This window comes from Eumetopias jubatus, unplaced genomic scaffold, assembly GCF_037043125.1.
Source record: "Eumetopias jubatus isolate StellerSeaLion01/CBP00866 unplaced genomic scaffold, mEumJub1_p1.0 scaffold_13, whole genome shotgun sequence".
NCBI classification, from domain to species: Eukaryota; Metazoa; Chordata; class Mammalia; order Carnivora; family Otariidae; genus Eumetopias; species Eumetopias jubatus.
In genome coordinates, this window is record NW_028274819.1 from 65,232,114 (window position 1) to 65,257,068 (window position 24,955).

The 24,955-nt window shown below is 37.4% G+C and overlaps 1 protein-coding gene across 9 annotated transcripts in view; it reads right to left on the reverse strand.

The window, feature by feature from the left end:
* Positions 1 to 24,955, reverse strand: part of DLG2 (discs large MAGUK scaffold protein 2) — a 1,243,318-nt gene that overhangs the window by 719,320 nt on the left and 499,043 nt on the right. For 8 of the 9 annotated variants that reach the window (XM_028126804.1, XM_088018006.1, XM_088018004.1 and 5 more), the window contains one exon: positions 21,870 to 21,923. The exons of the other annotated variant lie outside the window; for it this stretch is intronic. In XM_028126804.1, coding sequence (XP_027982605.1) covers positions 21,870 to 21,923 — 54 coding nt within the window. The remainder of the gene's footprint in view (positions 1 to 21,869; positions 21,924 to 24,955) is intronic. 9 annotated transcript variants of the gene reach the window in all.

Here is a 24,955-nt window from a genome sequence, read left to right on the forward strand (position 1 = left end):
TATGGCATGGAATAATGTACTTTTCTGGGTGGATGAAGCTAAACAGCAAGTCTTCTAAGAATTTAACCCCTCTAAGATATTCTCCTCTATTTTCTAGCCATTAAGATGTGCTTTCATTCTCCTGTGTGCAGTGTTCAGTGGGTCATGTTATGTGTGGTGGGGCCAGCACCAGCCCACCATAGAGCCTCTGCTCCTACCGCAGGCTTTGGAGGCACACAGGTCAATATATGGATAGCACCTAAGAGTTTATGATATGCTTTTTATGCATTCTCTTATTTATCTACATGGACACACATGCACATATGACAAATGCCCATATAAACTAGAAAGTGGGGATCATTAACCTCATTGACAACTAAAAAAGCTAGGTTTGGAGAAATTGGTCTCAGTTTCTCCTATTTTAAGTCCTGCTCTGGGGATCTAGAGATGACATTTTTTTCCAACAACAGGAAGGTCTTGCGTCAGGTCTTTCAATTGTCCTGCTTGACCTATCTGTTTTTATGTAGGATATTCTACTATTGATCATATTCCACTAGCATATGATTCAAAGGTAATCCTCTGCTTTAATGGGTCTCTTTGCCATCAATTATGTGTCACTGTGAAAGAACACACACAGGGATGGGACACTGAAGTTCATATTCTTCCCCATCTTGTCCTTTCCCCCATTTTATATTCCTTAGAGGATGAAGTTTCTATGCATTTCATCTTTATGCTTTCCATAGCATTAATCACATTCTTTTACATAAAGGAGGTGCTTTAAAATATATTTATTAAATAAATATGTAGATTTCAACAGTATTCTCAGATAGTCAGTTTATTGCTCAACTTTTATTTAAAATTTTGTTAGACTTCTAACCAATCTTCTCACTAGGATAGTGACATGTTTTTAGCCCCTAACAGAAATATTTTTGTGATATTAGGTCACTAAATTACTAGAATGATATTTGTCTAATTTTCACTCACTTATTTTGAATTGTTTGGAATAGCAGATAATAAGTTCTTTAATGTAGCTTTTCAGAGCTGCTTGCTAGTGTGTCTGTTTCTGCACACTCAGCTAGCTTCAAAAGGCACCCCTTGAAATCAGGAATAATGTTTAAGAAAGTTAATTCACACATATAGGACTAGCCTCATACCCTTCATTCTAATTCAGGAATGGAAATGTCATAAAAATCTCTAACAATGTGAAGGAAGATCAAACAGAAACTGTGTAGTTAAATAGGATTTTTAAACCCCAAAATAGGTCAATGTAGAATCTATTAGAAATACCACTTCCAATGGCACATATATCATAATACGTGTAAACTGACTATCCACCTCATGGGCCAGAAAAGGAAGTAGGTTTGACAAAGACCAAGGCGGGTATACATTAGACACTCTGTTAAATCTTGGGCAGATATAAAAACAGAAACTTTGCCGCAAGGAGTTACAGATGCCCAACCACATGTAATGTGATACGTGCTACAAGAGAGTTAAGTTTAAAGTTTACTGGAACACAGAGGAGCATGCGCTTAACAGGAGGAGGGAGGACGCTTCACAGAGAAGGTGGCATTTAGGAAGGTTTCATTTTAAGGATGAGTCAAATTTTGTCGGATGGAGATAAAAGAAAAAGACATTCCAGGCATAGAGAAGAATGAATGCAAAAGCATACAGGTTAGGAAAGGTCATCAAATGATTGGCAAAATAAATTCTGTGTGGCTGGAGGGAGGAGGCTGAGGAGAGAAATGTAGAGTGGGTGCAGATATATAGGAAGCCAGGCAGTGGGTCTAAAGTCGTGCTAGTCATGGAACCCTGCACAGAGAATTGAACATGCCTGTGTTTGTGTCTGCTTTTGTCATGGGACCTATAACAAGTTGTAGTTATTTGTTTATAATAGTTCAGTCTTCTGTTAAACTATACACTGCTTTAGGGCAGAAGCCATCCTTACACTACAGCTAACTCTGTCAGGCAGCGTTGGTGCTCTAAAAAAATATATTGAATGAGTAAATTGTTATCTTCTTACACCACAAAATCTGGACTCAAAAGCTTGGATCTGTGGTATATTATGAGAAGACTGTAAAATCTTGCATTCATTGTAAATAAAACCTAGATGACAAATCATTTCATGAGAGGTTTTCTCTAAGGATCTGACTTGTCTTCTGGTTCCCTCATAGATATGATGAACTTTCTTATTCCTTTAATACCTCTGGTTGACTACCACCTCCTTACCCCACCTCTAGCCTCCACTTAACTTGACTCTTGGGAACATTTTCCAGAATTCTTCTATTGCTTTTTTAGTCCAATCCAATCATGCTTGTTTTAATTGCACTGGTCATAGATGTACTATGATTCAATGAGATTTAGAGACTAATTGTTTTTGGCACATTAGCCCTTGACACATTCATCTTGACCCTCATTGGCACTTACTCAATTGGTGCTTCTTGGCAACTGTTCAATTGCTAGTTACTACCTATAGGGAGCCAGACTTATTCAGAGTTTTACTCTCATCTGTGAATTGCTAATTTACATGTGGTTCATGTCAGCAAATTCAGGGGGAAAAGAATCCCAAATAGTTCTTAAGAGTTTTGGCCAAGTGATCTTCAAACTCGATGCCCATGCAGTTCTAATTCAATGTTATACATTCTGATGCAATATGATACATACAAGAAAGGGGGGGTTGTTTGAACAGTAAGATGCTTGAAATATTTATCATTTGAAAAGTAATTTTGTGAGACTAAAAATATAATTCAGAAAAACAAGTAAGGTAACACCTGCTTTCAGGATCCAGCAAAAAAAGAAAAAAATAAACTCTACTAGTATTTATTCCCACTGCTTGTCATGAAGTCATGGCTGGTTGTTGCAGTACATTGGTAAAGCAGGTGGGCTCTAGAGTCAGATTGCCTGGGTTCAACTCCAGTTTCAGTGTTTATAACCTATGAGACTTGGGTTTATTTCTAAACTTTCTGGGCCTTAGTTTCCTCATGTGTTAAATGAGGATCATAATCACATCTCCATTACAAAGTTGTGGTGAGGATCAAATGAGTTATCTGAGGAAACACAAACCACTTAGCGCAGTTCCCGGTTTATCACATACATTCTTTAGATGCTGGGGAATGTAATTATACCCGGATATGCACCCAAATAACTCTGAGACAAAATGATGAAGTGCTATAAGAAAGGTACAGATAAAATTCTCTGCCTATACTGTCTTTCAAATTACTTTTTAATGGAAAAGTTATAAACCAGAGAAAGAAGAAAATGATGCTGGCAGGTAACCCTGCAATAAGAAAGAGCAAACACAGAGAGAGAAAATCAATGGAGGATTTAAAATATTCTTTCTGCCTTGACATCTAACCACATGATTCCAAATTTTCTTCAATATCAGAGGATAGCCACTTTTAATGATGAAATGATTACACATTTCTCTTAATCTACATGACCAAAGTGGTTCACAGAAATGAAGGTCAACGGTGTCAACATTTCTGACTAATATCTTAATTAAACCTCAACAAGCAGCCACATTCCCAGAGTAGATGTAGCATTGTGATATAGAACATAAGAAATATAAAGTGTGTATTCTCTGAGGAACACTTATATGCCCTGGATCATTTCACATCTTACTTTGCTGAGGCTATAGGAAGGACCGTGTCTGGCCCAGTGACAAAGGAAACTAAAACATTTGGGATTTGAAAGTAACCCCTTCAGTTTGTTTCCCAGACTCAAGAGTCTCTCATGGTTTGTCTCCCTTTCTGATTTTTTCCCCATTCAGTTCTCCCTTCCTTTCCGTATGATCCTCTGTGTTATTTCTTATATTCCACATATGAGGGAAACCATATGATAACTGTCTTTCCTGATTGACTTATTTCACTTAGCATAATCTCCTCCAGTTCCATCCATGTCAATGAAAATGGTAGGTATTTATCCTTTCTGATGGCTGAGTAATATTCCATTGTATATATGAACCAATTCAGGAGAGCACTGGGTGTAATACACAACAAATGAATCATTGAACACTACATCAAAAACTAATAATGTACTATATGTTGGCTAATTGAATTTAAATTTTAAAAAAATGAAAAAAAGAAAGTTGCATTAAAAAAATTTTAATTTAATTTAATTTAATTTAATTTAATTTAATTTAATTTAAAAAAAAAAGAAAATAACCCCCATTGTAAGATCCTCTAAGGCAGTACAGAATAGTGGCTTAGGGCCATGTTTCTCCAATTTTGATATGCATTTGAATCATCTGGGGATCTTGTTAAAATGCAGATTCACATTCAGTAGGTCTGGGGTGGGCTCCAGAGTTTACATTTTTACAAAGCTGCCCAGTGATGCTGATTCTGACAGTCTGAGCTCTACCCTTTTGAGTAGCAAAGACAGAGGCACAGATCCTGCGTGGGTTTGAGTGCTCCCTTTTTCTCTTAGAAGCTACATGATTGTGGCCACATAAATAACCCCTCTTTCTGTGAGTTTTTTTTTAATCTGTGAGGATATCAGTATCAAATTTAAATGGTTGATGTGAGGACTAATTAATTAATGCATATAAAACATTTTAAATGTTACCCAGTACTGAGCAAGGACTCAATATAATTTTTTATGAATAACTAAAGGTTTCTCATTATAAACATTTAGCCAGTCAACAGAGATGAACATCCTACAAATTTTAATTGAGTTTAATTCACCACCATAATTTATTTTAAGCCATTAATGTCAACAATCACATTAATCTCCATCCACATCCAAAGCTTGGCATGTTATAATTTTTCAAGTCATTGAACTTAAAAAAGCAGCTAATTAACAATTCTCTTGGTGGTGGCTATACTCAGAGGCATGAACTTGTCATGATATAGTAAAAAATTTCTTCATCTATTGTTTTTGTGAGGAATACAACAAAATAAGAACTAAATATGTTTTCTTTAAAAGATTTTATTTATTTATTTGTCAGAGAGAGAGAGAGAGAGTGTGCATACAAGCAGGGGGAGTGGCAGACGGAGGGAGAAGCAGTCTCCCTGCTGAGCAAGGAGCCCGACGCAGGACTTGATCCCAGAACCCTGGGATGATGACCTGAGCTGAAGGCAGACGCTTAACTGACTGAGCCACCAGGTGCCCCTAAATATGTTTATAAATAACTGAAATGTATCCTGCTATTAGCCCCACAGTATTACAGGTAGTTGGTCTTCTTCCCCCTTTGTATTAATCTCTTTCACAACTAAAATTATTTTGTTTGTTTGTCGTTTGTTCCTCTCATCATGAGTTTAAACTCTATAAGGGATGGACAATGTGTATCTTATTCACTGTTATATTTCAGCATGCAGCTTCCTGCTTGACATTGATATACTGTTAATAAATAAAGAAATGTTTGTAAAAATATGAAATAAATGGCTGAATATGCACCTCAGTTGTACATTTCATTCATTTACTCAAGAATACATTAAGAGTCTGTGATTTTTTTTTTCCTTTGGTTATTTTCTAGGTACTGGAGATTCATAGTCTCTATGTTTAAGGAGCTATGCTCTGGTTGGGAACAGATATGTGAGCAAAGAATTGAATACGAGATCAATTCCAAGTGGGTAGGGGGATGCATAAGGAGAGCACTTATAGATTAGAAGTAGGACTGAAATAGACCATTGCAATTAAAGGAAAAATTCACGCATTTTCCCAAAAGTGTGAAATAGTCAGACAAACCAGAAACCTTCAATAGAATGGGTAATGAGGAGATGAATAGTCCTAGAAATTTACGGTAGAGACAAAGACGAGGTCCAGATCCTAGAAGGCAACATAGATGTTTTCTATTCTATAGCACATGTGGAGTTAGGTTGAAAGGATGAGAACTTAAAAGATAAAAAACTAAAATGACTAACCTTCTCATACAGAATACTAATAATGCTATATAGAGAGTGACTATAGCAGAGACTGTTAACTGCCTCTGAATATCTACTTTCCTCTTCTCCTTAGAAATTGTTACCTTGTGAAAAAGTTAGTTACCCTACCCTCTCTCAGCGAGGTGTAGACACATGACCATTTTTGATCAATGAAGGAGTTGATTCTTGTGTGTAATTTCTGGAAGTGTCCATAAAAATAGGCAACACACTTTTTCATGTCCCTTCCTGCTGCTGGAAATGTGGTGCAATGGTTGGAGCTAGAGTCCCATTCAAACCATGAGGTGATTAAGAAACAGGGATCCTTGTGCTACAATGCTAAAAGAAGTAAGATTTTAGATGTCTTAAACTATAAACTATATACTATATATAAACTTTAAAAACTATAAACTTAAACCATGCCTCGCTTTCAGTTTCATTTATGTGAAAGAAAAACAATTTTTTCCCCACTGATTTTGCTGCTCTTATCTTGGGATTTGTATGCCACTTATCCTAATTCTCAGTGTTATGAGTACAGAAATATGGAAGGGCTTCAAGAAGGATGCGACATTCAAAGTAGTTACTGAAGGAAAGGAAGATCATAAGGAGAGGGGGCCAAAGTAAAACAAACACGTGCATAAATATCACCCTGAATACAGTATGTTCAGGAAACTGGGAGATCTGTGTAGTGAGAACACGGGGTATATTGCCGGAAAGTGCTGGGGAGGGGACAGGGAACAAAGGATGACAGGCACCAGTAAAAAGCCTGCAATATCACACTACGCAGTTTAGATTTTGTGAGGCAATTTCAGGACCATTAAAGGTTTTAGGTGGTTAAATGGCAGGACCATAACCGGTGTCTAGAATAATAACTCAGAGACCTATACGAACTCAAAGAAGGAAAAGCAAGAAACAAGTTCAGAGGAGGCTGTAGGAGTCCTGGAGAGTGAAGAGGCCAGGCCTAAGGGCCTTGACAATGAGGACACGGGACAGAGATGCGAGATATTTAGCAAACATACTACATAGGAATTAGTAGCCACATAAAGGCAGGGACGTGAAGCAGAGGAAGTCAGGAAGACTAGTAGAAATGAAATATGGCTTGGACAGTTGAGTTAATGGTGATGTTACTCACCAAGACAGGGAATGAAGGAGGAAGAAAGACGCATTTAAAAAATGCAAATGGAAGTCAGGCTTCGTGGAATAGGGAGAAGAAAAACAGAAAATAAAAAAACAGCAACACTGAAAGATTTTTGCATGTCTGGCTCTTTCTCATGTTCAGTTGAAATTTAAATATCACTTCCTCCAAGAAGCCTTCTCTAAATCCTCTTTCTAAAGAAACCACTGCCCTCCCCACGCCCAATAGCACTATCACAGCACTTGGCTTTATTTTCTTCAGAGCTCTTCTTACATTGTATCTTCCTTTTTGTTTATCGTGTACTTTGACTAGAATGTAAGCTCCATGAGAGTGGAAATTTTGGTTTGCTCCCATTAATTAAAGTGTGCCTGAAACAACACATGAAAGCATGTTGTTCCTCACTTTCATCCAATCTGTCCTAAAGCATTCATTCTCAATTCCTACTTATTGTTTATTAGATGCAATGACATCACTAATGCTACTTCTAAGATCTCTTCCCAGCTTGAGTTTTAACTTTAACAACATGTTTTGTATACTTGTAATTTTCCCATTTACCACATTCTGGAATAATTTCTCTCTTTCTGTAGCTCTTTAACCTCTTGTTAATGAGGTATATAACAATCCTGTGTTTGACCTTAGTTCACTTTTGAGTGTCTTCATCAGTCTCTTAAGTAAGTAACTCAGCGAATTAAATTTTATTACAACTACTGAGAGGCAGGGTAGCATAACGCTGTTCTTACTAAATGTCCCTCACCACATGCTGTATAACCTTGGACAAGTTAAAGATCTCGTTTTTGCCTAAGATTCCTCACCTTTAAGGTGGAGATAACAATATATTGGTCAGGGTTATTGTGAGGATTGCATAAATTAACATATGTAAAGAATTGTTAATAGTGCCTAGCATATAATGCAACAATTATTAACTACTGTTATTCTTACCATTTACTAAACCATGTATGAAATTACTCAGATTATTCTCTTATCAGTACTGAGATATTTCCAGTTTTCCCCATTTTACCAAATAAGAAATTAAAGCTCCAGAGTTTAAGTAACTTCAAGTTCACAGATCTAGTGAGGTGGCAGTGCTAATATTAATTCAAGAGCCACTTTTACTGGACACCAAGCCTATGCTCTTGGCCATGTCAACATAATGCTTCATTTCAAAGAAGACAGATCATCTCGTCATGAAAGCAGACATTTATTAAACCAAATTGCCATCAAAGAAACTGGCATTAAATATACTTTTGACTGTGTACTTAAAGTAGGAGCAATAGGCATTCGGAGAAGGGGAAAGCTCAGTGACATGGGTTGTCAGGGAAATCTTCTGAAGGACCCAAACGGAGCTAGATATTTGATTGTTTCTAATTACATTGAGCCTTAGGTTACTACAATGACCTACCTAAAGGTCAACCATAGATCAGCTTTCAGCAGTAGTCTGGCCAGCAAATTTCTTTTCCCAGTTTTGTTGGGGGCCCACAGGCAAACTGATCAAGCACAGACTGTGCCTCTTTTTTTAATTAACCCAATTACAGCTCATAAATGGTGACATGTGTCAGCAGACCTATCCCTGGAGGGGCGTTTCGTTAACTTGATCATGTCTGAACCTGGGGGCATGCGCCTTGCATAGACAGCTTTGTTAAGCAGTGGCTGTGTCTGTTTCCAAGTTAACAGGGGGCAAGCTCAGTTTATTACCTATAATGAGCCCACTAAACCAAACACTTGCATTGGAAGGTCTTTTCAGACTCACAAGGCATTAGAAAGATTACATGCTTTAATATTCTTGATGATTTATGACAGTCCACACTATGGTTACTGTTCTTTTCCCCCTCAAAATAATAAGCATGCAAATGCTGGTGTCTGATTTTATAATTTCAGTTCAAATAGATCAAACTCTCTTCATTTTATAGCTCTAAGGCAGTGGTTATCAAACTTGGCCGTATAAAAGGATCACCTGGGGAAGTTTTAAATAGTCTGATGTGTATGCCCAGGCTATTGCAGGCCTTTTAGAAGGGATCTGTGTTCCTGAAGTCCAGGCATCAGGGCTTTTAAAGCACACCAAGAATGGAAATTTACAGCTAAGGTTGAGAATTACTGCTTAAAGATATCAGGAAAACTATTAGCAATGAGTTAAAAAATAAATGAAAATTTCCTGAGATTGTCTTTAAAGAGATACTGATTATGAATGGCTATTGTTTGCTCTCAGCATGCTGTTCGATCTATCTGGCTTTGTTATTTCATGACTGTATTTCCTTCCTATGACATCTCATTAGCTAGCTATTCTCTGAGTTTTTATACTCCTGAATTTTCAAAATAATACACCTCTAGGCATAGGATCATTTGGAGCACTTGGTGGAAATCAGGATAATCAAAACATATTGCTATTAAAGCTCTTTGTGAAGCAGCAACTATGCTTTTTCACTAAAGGAAAAGCTCATGAAGTTTCATTTTGTTATTTAAATATTCAAACAAACCTGGAGCTTATAAGTGACAATTGAAAGAAAATATTTTAAGGCTGCGTTATGATACACTTAGAAAAGAGAAGATACTAGGGGAAGCCAACCATTGAAAGCCACATGGTAGAGAGCTCCCAGTCTGAATTAATGTGGGACAATACATCTTTGTCTTAGACCCTGTGGTTATAGACAAGGGAGACTGAATCATTTAGGTCTTTTGAAAATAAAATCATCAAGAATTGTTTTTTTCTCAAAATGTAATTATTTTAAAGACCGGTTTCTTCTACAAAAAATTGGAGATCAGAGGTAATTGATTGCTATGTGCTAGCATAACATATGAAGCATATGAAGCATTAAATGCTTCATATTCAATAATTCATTTAATGCATGAACCCATGAGGTAGGTGATGTTATGCCATTTTGTATGTGAGGAAACTGAGCCATAGAACCTTTAGGTAATTTTCCCTATTCCCTATCCAAGAAGGATATAAATTTATGCCTGCCAGACAATAAAACCAATCCCTACAGGCAATATCACAAACTTCTTAGAAAGATAATTAGCCACTAAGAGAAAGATAGTTTTTTTTTGTTTGTTTGTTTTGTTTTTTTAAAGAGGCTGTATCCTGAAGATGAACTAAAAAAGGATGAATAGCAATGGAAAGAGGCTTTCAGTGACTTCAAATAGTGATGTGTGGGCACCAGAGGAAGGATTTATATTGGAATAGTCGTAAGAGACAAGGTATCTGTCCAATTGCCCAGAGGATAAGTAGCTATAGTTAACTCCCAATAATTGGTACTTGAAAAATATCACTGTGGAAAAGTCCATTTAAAAGCCCAAAAAAATTTAACAAGGGAGGGACAAGATTACAAAGTACTCTAAGCATCACATAAAAATCTTGAGGCCCTAGGAAATGATGTTTTATTATTTCTGCTGTTTTTTAAATAAACTTTTTTTTAAATAAAAAGTTTGAAATAGGGTTTCTTAGCTTCATTTCAATAATACTCTTAAAATTGAGGGAATATAATATATTTTAAGCCATTACTCTTTATTACTCTACTCTCATTTCCTTTATTGATTTTGCTTTTTACTAAATGATCACTCTTCTTTTCTCTTCTATTTGATCTCACCCAACTAACCATTATCGTATTTACTGCCTGCATTTTCTTTCAAAAAATGTGAGAAAAAAAATATTTTTACAGCAGAAATACTAACAAATTTAATGGGCTCTCCAACTAACTAGAGTACTACAATATTTGGCATAAGGTAAGAAACAAGATTAGAATGAAGCATGAGAATTGAGTCTCTGTAGGAAAGGAACTACATAGGGTGGCAGATAACTGGATCACCGTGATCTACAAAAAGTTTTAAGACAAATAACACAGGGATTATCTTTTGCTTTTGTAAGGCTTTTTAAAAAATATTTATTATTGAAGTACAGTTGACATGCAACGCTATATTGGTTTCAGGTGTACAACATAGTGATTCAACTATTCCATATGTTACTCAATACTCCTCATGATAAGTATAGTTACCATCTGTTACCACACAATGTTATTATAGTATCATTGACTACATTCCCTATGCTGTACTTTTCATCTCATCTCTTATTATTTTAAAACAAAGTTTGTACCCCTTAACCCCCATCATGAATTTCACCCATTCCTTCCCCCACCTTCCCTCTGAAAACCACCAGTTTGTTCTCTTTGTAAGTCTGTTTTTGGTTTTTTAGTGGTTGCTTTTGTTTTTTTCCTTTCTGTAGAATCCAATATAAGTGAAATCATATGGTATTTGTCTTTCTCTGTCTTATTTCACTTATAATATCCTCTAAGTCCATCTATGTTGCTACATATGGAAAGATTTCATTCTTTTTTATGGCTGAGTAATATTCCACTGTGTGTGTTTGTGTGTGTGTGTGTGTGTGTGTGTGTGTGTGTGTATCACATCTTTTCCCATTTATTTATCAATAGACACAGATTGCTGCCATATCTTGGCTATTGTAAATAATGCTGTAATAAACAGGGGTGCACATATCTTTTTGAATTAGTGTTTTTATTTCATTTGGTAAATTCTCAGTAGTAGAATTACATGTAATAGATATTACATGTAACCATCTATCATTGCAGCTAAGTGTGGCTTTGTACCTAAGTTCTAATTCTTGGGATATAAAGGGAAATCATGTTTTAAAGGGAGGAACCATGTTCATCTCTCTGTACTTCTTTTAACCAGCTCCTTGGCATGTCATGATGGTGACTACGCACCCAAAGGCCACATCCAAGGGTGATAGAGCAAGAAGAAGGTTTTTGGGTCCCATCTCTTTAAGACCTGTGGAGCAGAACAGACATTACAGTCTGGACTACCCACTTATGGACTGTTACATGTGAAATACATTTCTATCTTGCAAAAGCACTGTGATTTTGCTCTCTGTTATATGTAACTGAACATACATACTAAATAATGCACCATGTGAGAGAGTTATTACTCTCTCTACTTACAGATGAAGGAAGAGGGTCAAAGAAGTTAATTTTCCAAGGTTACCCACTACTATATGGTAGAATTAAAAAAAAAAAAACTGAACGCTACCTTCCCAACTTCATGCTCTGTGACTGCTCTGTGCTTCAGCCTCACAGAACTCACTATATATGAGTTTCCAGGCCTCTGGTCTTTGCACATATAGTTCCTTTTCTTGGAATGCCTTTTCTCTACCCAGCCTGAATACATCTTACTTAATCTTTAAGAGCCAGTTTTGACTTCCTCAAGTGGGATGGTTCTTTGTACCATATTCTCTTAAAGCAGTTTCTTCACATCTTCATTCATTTATTCACTCAGCCATCCAACCAACCTAGCAAAAAATGTGCCAGGTTCACTGATATGAGGAATTCTTAATCTCGGGAAACAAACTGAGGGTTGCTGGAGTGGTGGAGGGGTGGGAGGGATGGGGTGGCTGGGCGATAGACATTGGGGAGGGTGTGCTATGGTGAGCACTGTGAATTGTGCAAGACTCTTGAATCACAGACCTGTACCAATACATTTGGTACAAATAATACATTATATGTTAAAAAAAATAATACATTATATGTTAAAAAAAAGAAGATAGCAGGAGGGGAAGAATGAAGGGGGGGAATCGGAGGGGGAGATGAACCATGAGAAACTATGGACTCTGAGAAACAAACTAAGGGTTCTAGAGGGAGGGGGTGGGGGGATGGGTTAGCCTGGTGATGGGTATTAAAGAGGGCATGTACTGAATGGAGCACTGGGTGTTATACGCAAACAGTGAAGCATGGAACACTACATCAAAAACTAATGATGTAATGTATGGTGATTAACATAACATAATAATAAAAAAAATTTAAAAATGTGCCTGGTTATAGAGGTAAGAAAAGTAATAAAAATGAAACAATTTTTTTTGTGCTTATGGAGTTTACATCCTAGAAAGAAATATCAGGCATTAAACAGTTAGAGTGCAGTCTGACTACTTCTTTGAAAGGGAAGAGTCTGAAGTGAAAACATACATCAGGAGCACCACACCTAACCTTAGCATCCCAGAAGAAGCATTATTTAAGCTGAATCCTTTAGGATGCATAGGAGTGAGTCAGGCAGAGAATGGCAAGGGGTCTTTTAACAACATGTACCAGAACTAAGTACTGTCCACTAGACTCTATCAGACTATGAAAGTCAATGCTTTTATAAAGCATCCTAAGTGATTTATCAACACCACCACCACCAAGATTAAATGCTGGCTCATGTTAATACTAAATGTGTTACCATTGTACTTTTGTGAATCCCTATAGTTTTGTTTTGTCTTTCCTCTATAGAGTATTTCCTATCCCACCCATCACCGCCACTTCAGTCCAGTATCCAGAAGCTTCCTGGGTGCAGATTCATCTGGGATGCTTATAAAAACATAGATTCCTTGGACATACCCTGAGATTCTGATTCTACTGATCTGGGGCAGAGTGGGAAATTCTGCAATTCTAATAACCTGCCTGGAAAGATTTGATGCTATCAGTTCACAGACCACATCTAGAGTAGCAATTCTATAGAGAGAAATTATATAAATATTTCTCAGAATTCTTTCCCCTTGTTTTTAAACCTGCTCTGCCAGGTTGAGCTCCTTGGAACAAAAGTGGATCTTTTGCCCGGGGCATATGGGACATGTGCCTTCAGAGGAACCATTACCAGAAAGAAGGGCCTGTGTGGTGACTCTCACCCATCAGTCACATACTCCACCCAGACAACTGTTGTATTTTCTCATCGCCACCTCCCCCACCCAGCCTGTGTGGAGGTTTCCCAATGGAATGAGGAGTTACCAGTAGAGTAGCCAGCCATTTGCCTTCTTTAAGGGCACCCCAGGGAAGAAAGATGGAAGTAGGTTGGTGAATGGGTAAATAGGTCAGGTTTTCTATTTATTTTGTGATTTTTAAAAGATTCATTTAAGTCTGAATAGGAGTTTTATAACTTCACAAAAAGAAAATGATGAGAGAATCACTGAACTGTTAAGAAGGCTTTCAGCAAGTGCTGGTGTTCATCTCCATGTGTGTCATGCATGAGAGTCTTGAAAGTTAATAAGCTTTTGAGAGCCATGAGGACAGAGACCAGGTCTTTCACATGAACATATCCCACAACTCCCTAAGAGTTATAACTGCTTAGAGAATTTGAAAATACTTAACTCTAAAGAGGAGGATATGAAAGCAACTCACAAAAGCTGAGAGGATAATTTTGATGATTAATTAGGTAATACATATAAAGCACCTCTAGAAAATAGCGGTTCCTTGATAAACATTATCTCCTTCTCCCTTCTATTTATCTATTTTTTAATTATTTATTATCTAGAACAGTTTTGTCCCTTAGAACTCTCTAGAATGATGGATTCTATACCTGCACTGTTGAATACATTACCCCCTAGCCATGTTGGCTACTGAACACTTCAAATGTAGCTAGTACAACTGAGAAACTAAATTTTTGATTTTATATTATTTTAATTAAATTTAAATAATTATATGAGACTTGTGGCTACTGTCTTGGAGAACACAGGCTTTGAAGCAAGCACAACATAGTAGTTGGTAATTAAGTGTGTCAATTTGTTGAACTGTATTGGATGGATCCTTTCTCATACAGATATGCATATGTTTAAGGTGATGAGTGAAAGGGGCAGGTGCCCCAAGGGCAGACCAAAAGGTGTAGTGAAAGGACAAACCCAAAGGATCCAAGCCAAAAAAGAAGTTTCTGTCATACTGATCAATACTTCTCAAACTTTAATATGCATACAAATCACTGGGGTTCTTGTTAAACATACAGATTCTGATTTAGTAGGTCTTGAAAGGGACCTTAGATTCTATGTTCTTAAGTTTCCAGGTATTAACAATGTTGCTAGTTAAAAAGTCCATTTCAAGGAGCAAAGATCTAGATGTAGGTAGGCCAGTGGACCAGCATAACCGCTATTGGATCTATCTCTGAACTAGCTATGGCATCTGCATTCTTGACTCAGTAGTTCTAGATCAAATCACAGGAATGCTCCATTTTATCAAAGGCACACCTTGTGATGAACATTTATTAGGCACCTTCGATATACTAGAAAGAGAACTCATAACAACCCCTGTGGGTCAAATATTATTCCCATTTACAAATAATAAATCAGGTTTAGTTAGATAATTTGACTTAACCAAAACTCACCCAAGAACTAACTAAGAGGTGGGCTCAGAACCCAGTCACCCCTGAATCCAAATCCTACTCTTTCTCATTACATGATCTTGTTACTCAAAGTGTGGTATACAAATGAACATCAGCCTCCCCTGGAGGCTTATGAGAAATGCACACTCTCAGGACCCATCCCAGACCTACTGAATCAGAATCTGCACTTGAAGATCTCCAGGTCATTCTTATGTACATTAATATTTGAAAAACACTATCATGTGCCATCTCTACCTTTATAGAACAAAGCAACAAGTGGAAGTGTAGGCGATCTGCTGATTGTGGCTGCTAAGAAATGGATTTTGACTGGCTAGGGTTGACTCTAGAATAAATATTGATAGCTTAGCTTCTATTGCTAAAGTCTTATTGCCTCATAGGCACAGTTTAAGCCAAAATTAAGCTGTTTTCTGGTAGGTAAGGATTTTTTAGTTTTGGATAATACTATATTCCCAACAGATAAAAACATCAACAATTTAATTTTAACAGTGTTCATGGGAGAAAAAAACACAACAAAGAAATACAACAAAGAAATAAACTTGTTTGTTGAAAGATAAATGTACTAAAATCGGCAAAGTCTTCTAAAATATCTTAACATTATTAATCACACTGGATGGGTCAAAGAAACATAATTCTGCTTCCTCTCTCTTCATGGGTAATTCTGGAAAACTATCCAATTAAGAGTGAATAGCAGCCTGAATCACAAGGGTCTGTTATTGTACAAAGTGACTCAGAGGAATTAATGTCTAACTGCCCTGCTCTGTGACCAAGGGCTTGGTCATCCCACTTCTGCAATACAGCAACTTCCTCCTCAGAGAGCTCTTACTCTCAGCTTCCTGCTGCTGGAATCAATCAGAAATGCCATTTAAACCTTGCTTAACAACACCTCTTAGTTTCAAGCCCATTCTTTGGCTCCGGAATGAACCTCATTGCTAACTTGATTGTTTCTCTATGTCCCTTAACCCACATCATCCATTATTTTCTCTCATCCCCCACTCTTCTCAACACCCTTCACTACACTGTCAACCTCTCTTGGGCCATTTTATTCCCTTGAGACCACTTTCTGGACCTCTGTCCCAGAAGCGTAGCCGTGTCTGCATCCAATGACCTTTCACATTTAAAGTTCTCTACAAAAGTCTCCCTGATAGGGGAGCCTGGGTAGCTCGGTCAGTTAAGCGTCTGCCTTCGGCTCAGGTCATGATCCCAGTGTTCTGGAATCAAGCCCCGAGTGGGACTCCCTGCTCAGTGGGGAGTCTGCTTCTTTCTCTCCCTCTGCCTGCCACTCCCCTTGCTTGTGCTCTCTCTCTCCCTGTCAAATAAATAAATAATCTTTAAAAAAAATCTCTCTGATAATACTTTAAGGATATTATGATTGTTTTCAAATAACTTTTACATAAATGATCTTCTTGGAAGTCAAATACAGTGGGTGATACTATTAAGGACCTTCTCATTGTTCTTTTGTTTTTTGGTTTTGTTTTGTTAACCTAACCCCTCTTTCTTCTCTCCTCTACTTCTCTTACTCCCTCACTTTCTTGGGAGGTTTTCCAAGCCTCAGTCCTGGAATTTCTGGAACAAATTCCCCTGTCTCCATTGTTATTTCTTCCTCTGGAAGCAAAGTTTCAGACAACAAAATGTCTCAAAGAAAAGTAAGTTCATTGTACTGTCAATACTTGCTAGAGGTTTCTTTTATTTCTCAACAGTTTCCCTTAAACATCCTTAATAATCTAGATGCTCACTTCCCATATCAGTTGAACCAATTCCCTTTGACACTTTAATTATTTATTATCATTGACCTACTAATATTTTTAAAGTGTAAGATTCCTTCTTTTGTATCTGTTTTTCTAACAGAGGGCATATATAAATTCTTAGCCCTTTTTTTATTATGTTATGTTAATCACCATACATTACATCATTAGTTTTTGATGTAGTGTTCCATGATTCATTGTTTGTGCATAACACCCAGTGCTCCATGCAGTACGTGCCCTCTTTAATGCCCATCACCAGGCTACCCCATCCCCCCCCCCCAGAACCCTCAGTTTGTTTCTCAGAGTCCATAGTCTCTCATGGTTTGTTGCCCTTTATTTAAGACTTTGGCATGGTAAATTAGTTTCTTGTTCAGCAAATACTCATTCCTTCTTCTACTTTGAAATTGGCAATATGATTGGCTTTGGCCAGTGGGGTGTTAGTAGATGTGATGTGAACATAGCTTTTAACTGTGTTTATGTTCTGGGCTTGTCCTCTTGTGCTTTGGCCATCACAATGAAAATAACATATCCTGGGTAGTACTGTCCCCTCTCTGGGCCCCTGAATGAAACATGTGAAGCAGAGAGGCCAACCCGGTAATCTACAGCCTAAAGCAGCTGGCCCAGCCAACCAGTAGACACTTATGGGAGAAATAAATGCTTATTGTTATATGCCACTGATTATGTGGTTATTGGTTGCACACCAAAAACTGACTGTTATGTGGAGTGAAAGTAAATGATAGACCGAGCTCTACCATTTACTAGTTGGGCTAGAATAACTGTATCTGTAAAATGAGAGGTTTGCATTCATTGGATCCCAAGTTACTTAACAAGATTTAAAACTCATGATTCTTGAGTACACCACTTCCCGCAGAATATTTCCAGAAAACAAGTCAAAATATAACCACTATGAAATGAAGTCTGGAGAAAGATGGGGAGAAGAGGATCCTAGAATCTCTGATTAATTTTATTTTTCTAAAGCAGAAAGAATGGGGTTTGTTAGGATGGTGTTTAGTATAAGACTCTGAGAGGTCTACTGAAAGGCAAAGTATGTCAGGAGAGGAGGCTTCCATGTCCATTGGCTGCAGAGTACCGAGAGGGTAACAGGCTCCGTTTTCACTAAGTCAGCCTTCAGGGCTGTGGGCGTACAGATCATATGCAAGCCTCAGTCACTTAGAACTCTCTAAGAACAAGTATTTTCAGCAGCTATCCTAAGATAATATTTAACATATAATGGGGAATAAAAAAAAGACTGAGAGAAAAATGTGAACTACAGAGTGTTGAAATGGCAATTTGCTTTTTCTTTCTTTACTTTTCCTTGAATGATTTTAATCTTCATGTAGGGGGTTCCTGCCTTGCAAGAAAGGTGGGACTATACCATATGTAAGGTCCTATTCAAACTTACAATACCATGACATCATGCAAGAATGAGTTTATTTGAGGCATTTTTACATAAGAACTCCACTTTGTTAATGGCTGCCACTTTAAGAGCTCTAATAACCCGTAGCTTACCATACTAAAAAAAGGGCAGAAATCTCTTCAAATATTTTTTTGTGCCTTTATTAAAAATTTCCTTTGACCACAGATTTCCTCTAGTTATTCAATTGCTGTTTGCATGGATGCCAAAGAATTGTTTCCATGAGGACAGTATATTTCTAAAATCAAACTTGCTAATTGGCAAAATTAATACATTTACTTGCAATGAAATTATTTGTGAGAAAGACAATAATGTATGTTAAAATTTGTCATTTAGGTAATATTTTTAAAAAAGAAAATGTTCTTACGCAACATGACTCAAATGCTCTGGGGAGCTCTGAGATCGTTTTTTCATTAAGTAGACCTGAAATTATGTAACAACTAGAACATGAGAAAGAAAAGAGGAAAACAAAGTATAGAACACTGGGGAATGAGAAAATAGCCTGCAAAGGGAACAGTGATTGGTTCAAGGTTACTCAGTGAGTCAGGAACAAAGAGGAGAGTTGGACCCATGCCAAGACCCAAAGTATATCTACATTAATGGCTATGGGCTAACTCTGCCATTTTCAATAAATGATGTACTCACATATGGGGGAAGACGGTCACATTTACCATTCTCTCAGGGTCTAGTGTGTGTTACTTAATAAGTTTTTATTATTTAAATAAATTATAAATAAACACCTACGAACCAGAAGTTAACAAAGCATGATTTCACATACATAATTTCATTTCATCCCCACGACCACTGCTGAGGTAGGTATTATAAATTTAATTTAAAGATTAATTTGGTTTAAAGATTAATTTGGATCCAGAAAAATAAACTACAGAGTGCTGAAATGCCAATTTGCTGAAGAACACATTGACAGGATCAAAATTTATAATTTTATATATATAAAAAAGTATATAACCTATACCAAGCAAACCTCACTATATATCCTACTCTTAAGGAAGCTCAAAGAGGTTTTGCATTAAGTACAAAAATACTGAAGATGAAAAAATAAAAGACCCTTTGAAGAACTCAAAGTCATGCACAAAGTTGATATTTAGGGAATAGAAAGCAATTTGATTAATTTGCAATATGTGGCTGATTTTACTAGCTAATTGGTTGGGTTACCAATCAAGCATGTCTGCACAAAATCCTTAGTTTCTATTGATAAACTATTTGTACATGAGGGCATCTGGAAGTTAAGGCCTAAGAATCCTAATAGAAGACTTTGAAATAATACAGATCTACCACAAGAAAGCAGTCCCACTTACAAAATCAAGTCTCTGTGTTCAATGCCTACTTCAAAGCACTGCTCATCTGCTTTTGCCAATGGATACAGCAAAGAAATTTACTAGAGTAAAACATAGAATTCCTTAATACACATGGATCCCTGCCCCAAAGGTATTGGAGCCTCTGTGACAAGTTGTCTTCCATCCAAAGCCACAAGTAGCAGAGGAGAAAGCATACTTTGTTCCCACACTGAGAGGCAGAAAATAAGGAAGGGAAGGAGGAAACATAAGCGACTACATGATAGGAGTTAAGTAGGAGCTCCACCTGTTTAGCCAGGCTACCTGTGTTCATTCTGGGCTCTGCCTCTAATACAACCTTGAAAAAGTTACTTAACCTCTTTATGACTCAGTTTGCTTAATTGTAATATAGAGAAATTAATAGAACCTATCTCATAGGGTTGTTTTAAGGATTGAGTTAATATTTAAGTGCTTAGTGTCAGGTGTACAGTAATCCCAATATAAAAGTTTGATAAATGAAAGAAGATAGGAAGAGTAAGAGAGAGAATAGTGGATGCTAAGGGTCTTTAATGTATTGCTTTGCTTCCTTCTAATGGAGTCCTTTTCTTTCCACACCTGAGGCCACTGACTCTTACCAGAGAGCTTTTAAGCCCATTTCTTGTGTGACCCCAAACTACTCTTATTCAGAAAGATTTAAGAAGCCCTAGCTCAGTAGTTCAGGTGAGTCAGCATCAAGTTGAGCTTGCTGTTATTCCTGTCCTGACCCCATGTCCCAGTTTTAGTCACTTGTTCCTAAAATCAAGCCCCAGTCTGGAACTCCAGTTCTAGCATTCTGCTCCCCTGTGGCTGAGTCCTGGCTTGGAGGACCTGCTCAGGATCTGCAGGTCCTAGGAGGCAGATGCCTCCCAAAGGGCAGCCTCTGGACTGGAAACACTTTGTCTGGCACACTGTGCATGAACTTTGGAAAATCAGTTGCCTGCGTTTAAAAATTCCAAAATTTGACATAAAAATTCAAATTTCCGGGCGCCTGAGTGGCTCAGTCGTTAAGCGTCTGCCTTCGGCTCAGGTCAGGATCCCAGGGTCCTGGGATCGAGCCCTGCATCGGGCTCCCTGCTCCGTGGGGAGCCTGCTTCTCTCTCTGCCTCTCTCTCTCTGTCTCCTATGAATAAATAAATAAAATCTTTAAAAAAATTTCAAATTTCCAACTTCTCTGGAAAATGAAATGATCTGGCAGCACTTGGTCCCCATTTCCCCTCGGTATGAACCCACTGGAGCCAAGCAGCAGCTGCCCCCTTTGGAAGGCCATGTGCTATCTATTCCCTACTGTCCCCAAGCCCTCCTGCTCCATTTCTGTGAGTTACTGTGAGTTACTTGGTCCCTGTAGGCCTTTGAAGTTGGGGGTCTAAGATTCAGAATAGCCGATACTTAACAAGCATTTCCTTTGTGCCAGGTGCTCTTTCAATTGCTTCACAAGTTTTATTCGTTTAATCAAAGACCAGGAATCTGTTTGTTCTTATCCATTGTCCCTGCAGTCCTCCTTGCTTCAAATTCTCTGTCTGCATGCACCTGTGTCTGTCCCATCTTCCCCAATCACTATTCTCTACCCATTAGCTAGGGCCGCTCAGAAAGCCTTGTTGGGCCTCCATAGTGTCAACCCCTCACCCACACTGTGGCCTGTTGCCACTCTCCAATCTCCTCTGCCCAGCCAAACTTTGTTGTCAAGAATTTTGGCCATTATAGTGACTGTATTTCAGGTACAGAATTCCAGGCTTTACTGATCTGCCTGATCCTAGTATCTGTCTCATGCTCCAGGCATAAACCCACACATTTCATTATATATAGATAGACTACCCCTCACAAAAATTTGTTACAACTCTTGTTAGAAGCCCAGCAAAATCCATTAAATATTTATTGATAGCTTACTTATATTCTAGGCCCCGCCACAGAAATTGATTTGAGTATTCCTTTACTAAGAAACCCAAACAAGTTTATCCATCTCTTCTATAATTAATTCATTATTTTTTCAGGAAACCACCAAGGAAACTAACATTATTTGAACACAATTGGCTTTTTTTTTTCTTTTCTCATGATGTGCCCTTGTGCTTTAGAAAACAATGAATGAAAGAGGAAACTATTTGCATGACTAAGCTGAGATTTAGCAAATATCAAAACAAAACTCACAAAACTCATTCTACACATTTCATAAGATTATCTGGATTGGGTAAAACTGAATATGTATTGAAATTTAAATTTAGCTGATTAAGTTCTAACATAATTTTTAAAGAAAGTCTTAATAAGAATGTTACTTACATAAGGAATCGTGTCCAAAGTATCTGTGTTGACAATAATAGGAGCAGGGCTGGCCTAAAAAGGAGAAACATAAAAAAAAATTAAATAACAAGTAGTCTCTTTTAAGATAGGATCTGTTAAATGTATTTGAGTTCAACAGTATTTCTTGAGGACCTGTACAGGCACTGTGTCAGGGTTTTGGGGGATAAATGAAATACCTTGGAGTTCGCTGCAACCTCCTCCTTCAAATATTTGTCTGCTACATTTGCTACATAATGAAATGAAGTAAGCAGTTGAGCTTATACTCATTTTCTCTTAAATTCTACCCAACAGTAGGAGGTGAGGATTTGAGCTGCGTATGAGGTAAGAATTTCTTATAAATTGGGTGACAGTTAAAATGTATAGCATTTCCTTATAAAATAGCTGTACAAAATAAATTTAACCTCTCTCTTGTGTCAGCAAACTTAAATCCAAACCAGTATTTGTAATCCTTCTCTTTAAACTGCCTTTTGAGAATATGTTGAAAAAAAAGTTTCACTCATTGACATCTTATATATACTTACCTATTATGCGTTCTTTATCCTATCTTTTGTCATTTATGCATTTCTGATCACATACCTTAGAAATCCTTCGATAGGAAATTAAAAATTTTCAAAGATGGCATAAAATCATATCGGGTAGGCTGAACTTTCTTTTTCAAAACAAAATTTGTACAAAATCTAATCACTCCCTTTAAAGTTGAGTAGGAAACTGTGTAAAACTGATACAGAAGTGCTACAAGCCAAGTCATTAGAAAATAAGAGATTGCAATCTCTATTTGCATCCACCAATCTGACTTCATGAATATTGAGTAGACCTATCTTTATTTTCTAGTTTCCAGATTTTCACAGCATTTTTTCCTTCATCCCCTGCAGGATCTTTAATCTCCTGCCCAAATTGTAGATTTCATTTAGATAGAGGAAATACTCTCATCATGATTAATCAAGAGGTGTCCTATAAGACACAGTGGTTTTGGCAAGTGCTCAACTTTTGGGACATTTCATTAGCCATGCCCTCTGGAGTTAACAGAGTTAACAGCTTTTTAATGTCAATCTGTGCCTATGGAATCCTAATTGAATGATACAACAAATGGCAATCCAGCAGATATCACAAAACAGAATTCCGTGTTTTAACACAACACACTGGGCATTAAGAGCAGGACCCTGGTCTAGCATCTACATGGTGGGTCAGCTAGATGATCACAGTTTATTCATTAACTCCTAAAAGCAAGTACCTCAGGGTGAATAGGGGCTTTGGAGAAAGACAGTTTCCACTGGATCCCACAAAACAACACCCCAAAACACATACACACACAAAAAACAGTGCTTGTAAGAGGTATGTGGTATAGGGAAAAGAACATGAGGTTTAGAATCAGAAAATCTGGGCTCGAGTTTGGTTTGGCAACTTCCTGATTATATGTTTTGGGGGCTGAGCAACTTCCTGGTGGTGCGATCTAGGGGCAATTACACCAACTCCCTTTGCCTCATTTTCCCTCTCTGTAGAATGGGAATAGAGGTAATCACCTTCTGAAAGAGTTGTTTGAAGAATAAGTGAGGTGATATAGTTCATGAGCTTTGTAAACTTAAATTTCAGAATCAATGTTAAATATTATTATTAGTGTCCTTAAACATGGACCACTGTAAGAATATATTACTGAATGGTTTGTGAACTGTTTATACACCAGAGATTTCAATGCTATGTTAGTGGCTACAATTGCACTAAAGAAAACTAAAGATTAGACCATGTGAAGTACCATTAAATCCATATTACTTGCCCATGTATAAGAATATACACATATATCCTCATTTAATTGCCACAAAACCTTATTGATGAAGCATCATTATCACTGTCCCCACATTATAAATGAGATGAGAAAAAGGAGGCTGAGGGAAAATGAGAGCTTAGATTTAATACTGGCTTTTCTGACCTCAAAATCCATTTTTTCCACACTAAGCTGCTCCGTGATCTCAGTATCTAGGTGGCTCATTGCAAGAGTCCTGCAGTGATTGAAGATCTCTAGTTAGAGCAGCCTATGAGACTCAGGAAAACAAAAGACCACTCTGGAGGCAAGAGATGCCCTAAGGTCTTACATATCAGACATTCAAAGCAAGCTGGTGATGCCTGAATGGTTACTGGTATTGTCATCCTAGTCCATGTTTTAGTTTTGACTTCCTCTCTTCTATGCTTGCTAAATGGTTCCCAGGATGACCCCAAACATCTGTACCTTGTCTCCTTGACCAGACTGAAAGCTTTCCAAGTATCACACCCAACACTTGTATTTTCCCCTATTATCTAGTATAGTTTGATCAATAAATATGCATTGATTTGATTCCATCTTATTTTTGTTTTTCCTCTTATAGATTACATTAATGTGGTCTAGGAATAAATTTTTACATAAGCCCCTTTCCTATATGATGCCATTTATCACTTCCTCTGTTTGTGTTCCTATTTTCTGTTTCATCTATGTAAATTCGGTTCTTCTAATCAGACTATGCTTAAAAAATGACAAGGATGTATACTTTCTTAGAATTCTTCACAGCACTTGGGTACACCAGAGGAACTCAGTAAATACTTAGGAATTATTGACTAAATGTAGCTACAAAGTATAGATGAAGGTATAAAGGAAAGTCATACTTCTTTGTAAGCTTTGGAGAGCATTTCTAGGACAACTTAAATATCTCCTCTGTTACCAACAAGACTGCGACTACTTTTCTAATATCTACTGTCACTTTCTTTCCTTAACCAGTCCCTATTGCTTAACTGTCCAGCTTTTACAAAATAATGATTATTTCATAACTGTAGGATGGCAAGGTTGTGAAGTACAATTTATGTTCCGTGGAAAGCTCATTGCTCCTTTTTTGGTGCTAAAAAGATCCAGAAGCCCCATTAATGCCTGCATTTTTTAAAGTCACTAAAAATGCACAAGAAAACAGAGTATATGGAATATGTGAATCCACAGATACAACACATATATCTGACATGGGCAAATCCCTGGCATGATCAGCAAGGAGATATCATGGTTCTCTGTTCTGTATCCCACTGTGCTGCTACATCCGGCTCTCTGAAGA